At 44.3% G+C, this 12,042-nt stretch overlaps 1 protein-coding gene across 2 annotated transcripts in view; it reads left to right on the top strand.

Moving 5' to 3' along the window:
• The window catches only part of LOC137322931 (coiled-coil domain-containing protein 138-like), a 109,525-nt gene extending 98,007 nt beyond the window's left edge, over positions 1-11,518 (top strand). For both annotated transcript variants that reach the window (XM_067986168.1, XM_067986169.1), the window contains 2 exons: positions 8,496-8,634; positions 9,379-11,518. In XM_067986168.1, the coding sequence (XP_067842269.1) occupies positions 8,496-8,634; positions 9,379-9,559 (320 nt within the window). In that variant the 3' untranslated portion in view covers positions 9,560-11,518. The remainder of the gene's footprint in view (positions 1-8,495; positions 8,635-9,378) is intronic.
• The last annotated feature ends 524 nt before the right edge of the window (positions 11,519-12,042 follow it).

Here is a 12,042-nt window from a genome sequence, read left to right as displayed (position 1 = left end):
CGTGATCTGTAGTCCTTTCGGGATCTTGTCTGCTTTCTTGCAGCTCTGTAAAAACTTGATGTCTGTGTCTATATACGCGATCTTCTTGGATATCCTTTCCACTGTGAGCCGGCAGTTTGTGGTGTCGATAGTAGCCATGATGTGGAGATGCCGGTGATGGACTGTATATTCTATCTGTATATTCTATCTCATATTCTATCTGAAGTTTATAGACTTTGCTTTTTCAGTTGCCTGAGAAAATATGGTAGTAGAATTGTACCTGTCGTCATATGCACCTTAGTTAGAAGTATTTGGTTGAAGTTTGTAGGTCCTTAGCTATTGTATGTGGCTGGAACCAAAGACATTCACTAATTTTAGACAGTTTTATTTGGTAACAAAACTAGGTAAACCCATCGCTAGATAGATTTTATAGTGTTATAGATAGAATAAATTACTGGGAAAGTTATTGAAGCAGATTAGACAATTGGGTTCCATAAACAACTCAGTGTTTCTGGAGAAACATGACTGGATATAGCAGGATTGTTGAGTAGAATTACTTTTTCCTGTTCCTAAAATATTTTGTTTCCATTATTCTTTAGCAGTTCATGATCCATTAGGAAAGGTTGAGAATTACTCTACCCAGTAGAAACTGTCTTTCTGAACAGAGTGTCATACGATTTTGAAATTTAGCCTTTAAGAATAAAAAAAAATTTGCGACAAGTGCAATACAGACTATTTGGTTCATCACTAGTCTGTGCTTGTCTCCAATTCATAGTTTTGTTTGAAGTGAGACTATTCCCCTCTGTTTAACATCCTTTTCAGTAGCTGTATACGCCCATCTATACTACCTGCTCATTTTAGACGTGCAGAAACTTGCTTGTAATCACCCAGCCTCTCTGACTTAAATTAACTCTCAATGAATATCCATGTACTATTTCAGCCAGCTACACAAATATGTAACCCTAACTGCAGCTGGAGCTTTATATCTTTTTACGTAATAGCAATAACTTTTTTAATATACAAGTAGCTCCTCTTCAAAATAATGCGATACCTGAGCAAGACTGAGTGACTCTAACATTGCCACCAACTGTTTCCTTCAATATTCTGCACCTTTTTTCTTTTACATTAGCTCTCCGCTCCCAACCTTTCACTGAAAGCTGTTACTTTCTCAGGCAGAGGTTGGTGGCAGAGTATACATGTGAGCTGCAGATGGCTTCAGAATTGTATTGCAGGTATATTTGATCAGATGCATGCCTGCAAATGTGATATGAAAATAAAATTGGTGGGTGGGAGGGAAGGGAAGAGTTTGTAATAGGATACAGAGCTTGAGCATAGAGATTGGTAAAGACAGAGAATGAACCTCTAGCAGTGAATTGCTAACAGAGTGAGGACCTTCAACTGGAAATTTGTTGAGTGTGGGAATTAGGTGTTGAAGGGAAAGGACAACCCTCTCATCCCAGGAATTAATCTAGTGAACCTTTGCTGCACCGCCTCTAAGGCAAGTTTATCCTTCCTTAGATAAGGAGACCAAAACTGTACACCGTACTCCAGATGAGGTCTCACCAAAGCCCTGTACAATAGTAGTAAGACTTCCTTACTTTTGTACTCCAACCCCCTTGCAATAAAGGCCAACAGGCCATTTGCTTTCCTAATTGCTTGCTGCACCTGCATGCTAACTTTTTGTGTTTCTTGTACGAGGAACCCAAGTTTCTCTGAACATTTAATAGTTTCTCACCATTTAGAAATATTCTGCTTTTCTATTCTTCCTACCAAAGTGAACAACCTCACATTTCCCCACATTATACTCCATCTGCCACCTTCTTGCCCACTCACTTAACCTATTTATATCCCTTTGCAGACTCTTTGTGTCCTCACAGCTTACTTTCCCACCTAGCCCATCGAGTCCGTGCTGGTTCTATGCAAGAGCAATCCAGTCAGTTCCACACTCCCGCCCTATCCACATAGTCCTGCAATTTTTTTTCCTTTCCAGTACTTATCCAGTTCCCTTTTGAAAGCCATGATTGAATCTGCCTTCACCACCACCCCTGGCAGTGCATTCCAGATCCTAACCACTCGCTGTGTAAAAAAGTTTTTCCTCATATCACCTTAAATCTATGTCCTCTGGTTCTTGACCTTTCCGTCAACAGGAACAGTTTCTCTCTATCTACTCTGTCTAGACCCTTCATGATTTTGAATACCTCTATTAAATCTCCTCTCAACCTTCTCTGTTCCAAGGAGAACAACCCCAACTTCTCCAATCTATCCATGTAACTGAAGTCCTTCATCCCTGAAACCATTCTAGTAAACCTTTTCTGCACCCTCTCTAAAACCTTCACATCCTTCCTAAATTGCGTGCCCAGAATTGGACACAATACTCCAATTGTGGCCGAACCAGTGTTTTATAAAGGTTCATCATGACTTCCTTGCGTGAATCAGAAGCCGTGGGAAAGCTGCCCAGGTAAGATTTTTTAAAAATCCTTCTAACTACCTTCTATATCACAAGTAAAGTGCCTTAAGTACCTCAATGAGGTACATTTAGCTCTTTAACTATCATCCCGCCGGCTTTAATTGCCGGCAGGATTTCCAGATTCGGGATGCCCGCGCGCACACAGGTGCGTCTGTGGGGAATTCAGAAGTCGGTGGGTTGGAGCCGGATCCTGAACTCGCTCTGTATTTCTGCAATTTTTGCAGCCCGCCCACTCCCCCCCCCACCCCACCCCCCGCCTGCCTCCAACACACCCTCAATTAACGTGTAAAATCGAGCCCCTGATATTTTTTCTCTTCCATAGCCTGAAGATTCTGCAGCACATTGTAATGTCCTCACTGCTACTCTAGCTGATAATATTTAATTTAATACAAATCAGGAATTAAATCCAGGAATTTCATGGCTCGGCACCATTTACCCACTGAATTGTCAAGCTTTCATAACATTGAATCTAGTTCTAAGTTGTTTCATTATATTTTACAAGTGTACCAGAATGTTCATAAGAACAACACATGCAGTACAGCTAGTTATTTCCATTGACTTATAGGCCCCGATATTAGAGTGGAGGCGGGATGGCAGTGGGGGGCTGAATGGGCGCGCGGGAAACCCGACCAATAAATAAAATGTCTGTTTCCCACTCGATCGCAATTCAATTTAACATGGCTTCCGGGTTTGCCGTCCGAAAGCTGTGGGCGGACTGCGCACCCGCATCACAGGTTGTCAGCTGGAGGAGCTCTATTTAAAGGGCCATTGCTCCAATGGCTTTTCCTGGAGCAAACACCCACACACCACAATGGAGCAGCACAGGGGCAAGGCTACTCCAAGATTCAATGATGTCTCACTCCAGGTGCTACTGGATGGGGTGAGGAGGAGGAGGGATCTGTTTTACCCGACGGATGGAAAGAAGTGGCCTGCCTCTGCCACCAAGAAGGCCTGTCTCGAGGTGGCAAAGGAGGACATCTCACGCACATGGATCCAGTGCAGGAAGCACTTCAATGACCTAACTAGGTCAGCCAAAGTGAGTACGCTTACACATTCTCCTACATTTCATCTTCCACATCACCGCCCCCACCCTCCAACTCATTCTGCGCTGCCAACACTACTCTACCACATCACTCCTTACACCCACTTAAGGCTCATCTGCAACTTACCTGCACTTACTCACCTCCCCTTTAGTCACCCCACCTCTGCCACTCAACCCAATCCTCATCCAATGTCCTGGCTCTGTCACATATTCACCCTCTGATGCATCTCTTTCACGGTCAGCCTCACCCAAGCCAATGCATTCATCAGTTGGCCACTTCACCATCACTCACTCGCACGTCTGTTCTTTTTCTCCTTATAGCAGAAGAAAGCGCAAAATGCACGGGAGAGGGCGGGGACCAGAGGGGGGCCGCAACAAATTGTCGTCCTTACAGACGCGGAGCAGGAGGCGCTGGAGCTGAGCAGCACCCTCGAGTGCCTGTCCATCGGGGACGGTGAGACTGGCACCCGACAAACGTCTGGTGACGTAACTTTAACATTCATCACACACAATATGAATTGATGTTAACATGCCTTGACATCTTCAGCACCTCAGTATGCTCATCGCAACATGACACATCTGTGATGATGCTTAATATTGCCTTCTGTTCTCTTACAGGGCCTTCAGCGACCACTGTGGTGGCAGAGGGCGATTCCTCAGAGGACCTGCCGGTCTCTGAGGATGCACCATCACATCTTAGCGAGCCATCCACCAGCGCAGATACTCACACGTTGGTGGGTCCTAGTCCTCAGTTAGTTAGGTTGGTACCTGGTGAGTTACCACACACGTGAGCATGAGCAGACACTGGTGGCAGGGGCAGCTGCAGAGAGTCCGCGTGGGTGGGAGCATTCCTCTCCAGGCTCTGCTCAACTGGACGCAGATGCGGAACCCTGGGGGTCATCCTTTAAAAGGAGAATGATGGAGGGACAACAGCACATGCATGAGTGGAATGGTGGCACAGGTACGGGAGGGAATCTCTGAGATAGTGTCACAGGTGAGTGCGGGAATGTCTGCAATGGAAAGAAGGCTAGCCTCCGTTGAGCTTCAAGCCCGGCTCACAAATCAGTCCATTCAGGCCCTGACAACGGCCATTTGGATTCAGGGTGAGCAACATTCTGCCGCCTTAAACAGGCAGGCAGATACTTTACAACTGGGCTTCCAAGGCATCGTACATGTCCTCCAAACTGTTCTCCAGCAGGATGGCAGGAGTGATGTGGGCCTGGTCCAGGAGAGGGATGATGGTGAAAGGGGACATGGAAGTGGTGGGGACGCCACTCAAAGCGCTCCCATGCCTCACCCGTTGCCCCCTCCTCAACCAGTACCCGCAATACTGCCTCCTCGCCAGGTGGCCAAGCTTGCCCCTGCACAGGTGCAGGTGGAGCAGTCTTTGGAGGGGCCCTCACGGGCTCCAAAACCCAGTGGGCATAGGTCCAAAGCATCTAATCGGTCAGGGGATAAACATGAGCAACCTGCCACTACCTCTGCTGCAGCCACAGGGGATGCACCGCGTAGAAGCAGTCGGAAGAGAAAGGTGAAGGTTTTGTGAGCATGAAGGGTATGCACAAGGGTGTTTGACAGACTGTCCTGTTTTTCATTTATATTTAGTTTTTGTTAAAGTGACATTAAATTTTATGATTGCCACCATGTCTTACCCATTCTTGACCGGCTTTTGTGATAGGGCCCTTTCATGAGGTTCACCATAAACGGCGACACTTGATGCCACTCATTGGGTAACTTTACAGTGGGTTTATGTGTAGTTGCAGGACTGTTTTGTGCAGGGAGGGGTGGGTGGCCTGGTGTGGGTGCTGCTCTTTCCAGGTGGTGTGACGACAGGACTGTTCACACTTTCTGATGTTAGGAGAACTGTTCACACATCAGTGACTCCCTGGCCTCATGAGCAGTCAGGTGAGCCACTGCTCTGCCCATGGGCTCCTCCTCCTCCTCCATGTGGGTGGCAGATGTGGTTGGGGCCTCCTCAAGCGGCACCTTCTCTGTTGTTGCCCTCTGTGATCTTGTGCAGGTGCCTGTGGCGCAGCACAGTGTTGTGGAGCTGCAAGTGGCGGAAGTGCACGCCGTACCTTGCGAGGCTGGTGATGTTGCTCGTCCTTGGATGTAGTGGTGAAATCAGCCATGGCGCCCCACATCCTGATGGTGAGAGTTTGAGGGGGTCTGAAAAGTTGTTAAATATGTGTGAACAGAGGAATTGTGAGTGAAAAGTAAGAATTTTCAGTGAAAACACAAAGATCTTGCAGCCAAAAGTTTGTATGAAAGAACTGAGTGCCCTGCAGCAAGAACTCACCTTTTCTCCCCATCTGTCAAACAAGCATTTGAATGTCCCAGTGGCTGCTGGCTGAAACATGTCTGGCAGAACATGGAGTGTTTCCCACAGCACGGGAAACACGCTGGGGATGTTTCAAAATTGGACCCCTGCCTTAATGTGGTCAAAATTAAGTACTTTAGAGCTAAATAAGTCTTAACTATCATCCCGCCAGCTTTAATTGCCGGTGGGATTGCTACATTCAGGAGGCGCGCGCGCACCCAAACACGTCAGTGGGGAACCGGAAGTCTGCTGGTTGGAGCCAGGTTCCAAACCCGCTCGGGATTTCCGTGATTTTCGGGCCCCAACGCACCTGCTACTTCACTGGAAAATTGAGCCCATAGTTTTTTTTAAAAAATCATTTTGAGTTCATGTCAATGTGATGCTTAATTTTATGAAGAACAGAGGAATTCAGTTATATACCATAAAAGAGAACGCGGACATGACACTGCGCAGGTTCCGATGCAGAAACATTTTTGCAGTGTTGCACAGTATAAAACCTGCACAATTGAAAATTGTGGAGTCATTACATTCTAAAAGAATTAAGTGGGAAGAGATGAAACAAGGAACATGAGGGGTTACATTGGATAACCCCCGAAACTGGGCGCGAGGGTCACGATGTGCGATTAACCCGTGCCCGGTCGTTGAGATGTAGGCAGTACGTAACATTCGTGCGGCCCGGTGATTTACCTGATTGTCGCATGCAGCCAGCAGTACCTGTGCTGTTGAGTGGCTGCTCACCAGCAGGGGGCCCAGATATCGTGAGTGGCTAGCACCACTTAAAGGCAGCCTGCGCCTCTTAAAGGAAAGGTGCTCTTTGGCTGCAGGAAGTGGTGGAAGTCAATTGGGAAGTGAATCTGATAGTGCAGCATGGTGATAATGGGACCTCTGGAATTTTTAATGAGCAACAACTGGGCTGCTCAATGTTTGCGGGACTCTGATATTTGCAAAATATAAGATACGGGTTCACACGGAGACTGAACGGAGATCAGACATCGCACATGTAAAACATAGATGCAGGTCCCGTCCCTGTGTTTACAAACTGCTGGGTTATGTTAAAACATTGAATAAAGGTTGCGCACTATTAAATCCCACATCCTCCAATCTGCTGATCTGAATTTGTACCGGGCCTGCGAGAGAGCCTGCACCAAGGTTCTCTGCTGATGCACTAGAGGCCTTGGTGCAAGAGGTGTACAGAAGGAGGGGCATCATATATCTGCAGGGGGGACAAGAGGCCCTCCAGACATATGCTCCCGAGGCAGTGCCAGGCGCATAGCACCACGCACATGGATGCAGTGCAGGAAGAAGTTCATTGCTTTGACATCAGTGGTCAAGGTGAGTGAGGTCAACTGTCAAGTGGCATCTCCTACCAACTGCACTACTAGCTGCATCCGCTGCTCCTTGCAGTACGCTCCTATCACTCACCTACCAACAAACTCTTTCAATCAGTACTCAACTCTGCCAATCAGATGCTTCCTCTCACCCTCACAAATTATCACTGTTGCAAACCGCACACCCACAACTCACAGGTCACACACACTGGCAGCTATTCAACCATGACTGCCACTTCACCCAAACATCTTGCACGACATTCACCAATACACGTCCCGCTTTCTTGCAGGAGAAGGTGGTGCATAACAGGAGACAGGAAGTGGCAGTGGCTCCATGGAACATGAAACTGCTGGATGACAGCATTCCTGCCCCACCCCTGCCACTCTGCCAGTGCCCTGGCTGTTGCCTGTCAGCTAGCCAGCCCACTCCCTGTAGAGTGTTGAAACTTTTTTATAGGAAAATAGGAACAAAAGTAGGCCATTTAGCCCCTCGAACCTGTTCCGCCATTCAATGAGATTATGGTTGATCTGTGACCTAAGTCCATATACCCGCCTGAGCCCCATATCCCTTAATACCTTTTGGTTAATAAAAATCTATCAATCTCAGATTTAAAATTAACAATTGAGCTAGCATCAACTGCCGTTTGCGGAAGAGCGTTCCAAACTTCTACCACCCTTTGTGTGTAGAAGCGTTTCCTGCAAGTCCTCGCTCTAATTTTTAGGCTATGTCCCCTAGTCCTAGTGTTCAAGTATAGGAGACCTCCAAAAACAGGTACAAATGCATCAGCAGCCAGAAGCAATAATCCAGCAACTAACCTGTAACTCCTGTATGATCCCTTTAAATAGCGCTGCTGGGGTGGGTGGGGGGTGGGGGCGGGGGCGGTCTGCCATGCTGTTTAAGACCTGTTCAGCTGTGCGAGGTTAAGACAGTGTGTTGGCTGGAACGTTGAGTTCCAAAATCGCATCTGTCCCTTTAAGTCAGTGTTGCACACTGATCTACCGCATATTCACCCTATTTTACATGATGTGGAGATGCCGGTGATGGACTGGGGTTGACAATTGTAAACAATTTTACAACACCAAGTTATAGTCCAGCAATTTTATTTTAAATTCACAAGCTTTCGGAGGCTTCCCCCTTCCTCAGGTGAACGATATTTTACATGGCGCTGGCATTCCATTATCTGAGTGTGCACAAATGCCTTTACCAATGTGCACGTCACGCTAGAAGTGTGCGCATGCATCTGGATGCCATTTTAGGTCCTTAGGCGTCTGCTTAGCGCCCACACAACGGGTACTACGCTGCCCAATTTAGAGCCCATGCTGTATTACTATAAGTACCATATTTTCTTTGTTTTTCAGGATATTTGCAGCATTTCCTCGAGGCATGCAGCAATGAGACCTGGTTCTGTGCTTGTTCCATGCTTCTGAGAAACTCTAAACTGGAGGTACAAATACTAGAGAAACTCAGCGTCATCCTACAGAAACTCTCTAAAATAAAGTACGAAAAATTACATCTTGCTGAAGTGACTGAAATGTTGCCAATGTACTAAGTATAATTTCAAAAAATGTATGTGTAATGTTATTTGTTATTTAAGTTGGATTTTATTCATAACATTTGGCATGCCTGTGATACCTAGCACTAACTTTTAAAACTACTTCACAAAAAGAGGAATTTGTTCTTGGAGCCCATATGTGTGGAAGGATTCAGACACTTTATAGTCCAGTTACTTTATATTCCAGTTACCTCCCCCAATTAATTAAGGTTTTCTGTAATGACATAGGCAATTTCAAACATGAAGCTTGCTATGATATTTAACATTTTATCTGATTTTAAGATGATCCCAGAACACATTATGAGCATGATATTTAAGCATGCACAACTCAATTTTTATTGAATTTCAATTTTTAATAAAAAATTACACTCTGCACTGAAGCTGGATATAGTATTTGAGATTAATCTTCTGGTCCAGGTTATAAACAGGAGAGAGTACGTCAAATGATCCTCATAAACCAAAAAAACGGAAAGCAAAGCCAACTTGCAGTCTCCATTTGGAGAACTAGCTACACCTTTAAAAATACTTATTTATATCAGCTGCACTTTATAACTCTAGTTTTCAGCAGTTAAATTTAATGTTTCCGATGGATGAGGATCAACCCCAAAACTTTGTTGTCTAAACCCTCAGTGATAAAGTGTAATACTATCGAACAGAGAGACTAATTGAAATGTATATTTTCTTTACAGGAATAATAAGAAGCTATTTGAATTGTTCACAATCCACATCTTGATTCAAGAGTTACACAGGACTGCAGATCCAGAGCATACTTTCTTGGTTATCAACCTCCAGTCAATTCTATTTAACTTAGGCATAACTAAAGGCACTGCTTTGGTCAGCAGTCTGGGCAACAGACATTCAAATCGGTGAACATTATCCATTTAGACTAAGATACTCAGTGCTGTTTTTTATACCGTTACCATCACTGGTAAGCTTTCTAGGTCTAATTTATCAATAATTCACAGATCTTGTACATTGCTATATTTAAACAAAGTATGCTTTAGTGTACATATTTTTAATTGAAACCGAATCGATTGAAAAATTCAGTTGCTTCATAAGGAGATGGAGACTTTACCTCTAAGCTGATGGGGTACATTCTCTCTGTGTCAGTTGTTAACATTCTCACCGCTGGGTTAGAAGATTGTGGGTTTGAGTCCCACACCAGGAGCTTATATCTAGGCTGACACTCCATAACCATACTGAGGGAGAGCTGCTACCTTTCCGATGGGACATTGGCCTGGAAATTAGGCTGAGTGGCGAATGAACCTTGCCCACCACTCGATAGTTATAAACTCATCCACAAACTATTTGCAGGCTTCTGGGTGCCAACTTGCTTCAGTGGTGAACTGCAAAAATTGAAACTGTGTTTCCTGGGCCTCTGTCAGCTGTAAGACAGGGAAAGGAGCGTGCTCTCCCCTCAACCAATCAGCTTGACCAACCAAAGCATCCTTGACAAGCCGCACAGTCAGAGCCAGGAAGTGAAAGCTACAACAGTGAATTCAATTTTAAAATCAGTTAGGGAAAGCAAAATACAAAGAGGGTAAGATTAATAGAGACTGAAAGAAAAAGCTTTTGAAAAATTTTTAAAAAAATGTCCAACAACAATATCGGGAGGAATAAGACTCCACATTTTTAAGTTAATTATCAGTGCCAGAGACTGTTTAGCAGTCATCAATACTTACTAGGCCGTTAAAAGTTAGTTTAAACCTGATATAACTCACTGTACCTTTTTTCTGGAGAGATTAGTTAGTTTCCAGCTGGGCAGGAGAGCAAGTTTGCGCTGGTCCATTCATTCCAGCTGGCTAAATCTCTTTACCACGAAGCTTTTGGGGAAGCAGGGAATTGGGTAGAGCAATTTCTGGATTTCCGTGTTTGACTGCGCATGTGCGCTCTCCGGAACTTGCTCTTCCCTTTTCCCTGAAATAACGGTGAGCCCTGTCAGCATCGCCATTATTGTACAAGCAATTTCTGGGCCAATAAGTCAAAGTCCTGCCTGCCTGTTCAGGAAGAAGACCCAATATTTCTTCCTCAACCAATACCACCAAAAAGGACAGTTAACTATTTGTGGGATGTTACTGATGCAGAATGGCTGCTACATTTGTCTACATTATAGCCACTGCACACCAAAGGTAGTTCATTATGTGACAATTATTTTTTCTTATTTCATTCCTCCAAAGGTATCCATTAAATGTATTTGCTACATAAAATGGTAAGTTATAATGTGCCTTATAAGTTGCCAACATTGTAATAAAACTGTTAAAATTCTGGAGTGCAAATAAGAAATGTTCTTTTTCCCTCCCCTTCAGAATGTTTCTTTCCCTGTCCTCCTCCTCCTGGTTCTAATCACTTATGCCATGATATGGTTCCATGAGCAGCAGAGGCCCTTGCCTCAACCAAGTGACCATTTTCTAACGATCCCAGATAATGTCAGTGGGCTAATTTACTTTGAGGGCCATTACATGTTATCTCCATTCCATACCTGCAACATCTATTTCAGTATGTCACTGAATAGTAATCAAGAACAGACTCCTAACCAGCTGATTTTTAAAGAAAATTCATCCCTCTAATTTTCCATTTCCACTTCTACCATTCACACTTCTTTCCTGGCTAAGATTAATCAACAAAATACAAATCCAAAACTGGATGTTTCTACCTTCCCAGTCCAGGTAACCAGTGCACATCACTTGGTGCAATTACACACTGAACTGTTGGTGAGTTCAAAATAGGCTTGTATTTAGGTTGTTCCCTTTTAGACTCTAGGTTTACAGATTTGTTTTTTGGTAAAGCACACAGTGCATACAGTACCAATAAAAATAAATTGGAAATGTTTTGGATCGTTTGGTTTTGTGCTACAAACCTAAAACCAATAAGCAACCATCTAATTTGTCCCTCTGTCATTTTGAATAAAAATAGACATGGCACTTGTTTTTGTTACTTGTGTCAGCACTTCGACAGACGCAAAGTTGACAGTTAATTTTGTGGAAAAATTGCACATGGCATGTCTACCACCAATTTATACTATTCCCTTGATGCTGGTACTTACTGCCAAAGTGATTAAGAACCAAATAAGCTTATAATTAAGCTTACAAGGAATGGTGAGGAAAAGGCCAAGTGACAAATTCCAGTGCTAAAAATTTAAGTGATATTTCGTCAAAGTTGAAATTGGACTTAACATTATGGTTCCAAAGCACTATAAATGGGTTCTGGGATACAGATTCTATTCCAATATTAATGGCGCACGAGTTGTATACCAGCAAAAAGAAACATGAGATAGTGGCGGGAGGTAAAAAAAAATGCTGTCCTGAGACACCTGCTTTAAAGTATACGTGTGTGGATATTGGACGAGGATAGAC

This window comes from Heptranchias perlo, chromosome 6 (genome assembly GCF_035084215.1).
Source record: "Heptranchias perlo isolate sHepPer1 chromosome 6, sHepPer1.hap1, whole genome shotgun sequence".
In the NCBI taxonomy this organism is placed as follows: Eukaryota; Metazoa; Chordata; class Chondrichthyes; order Hexanchiformes; family Hexanchidae; genus Heptranchias; species Heptranchias perlo.
Note: the sequence above shows the minus strand (reverse complement) of the source record. Positions and strands in the feature narration are given on the sequence as shown.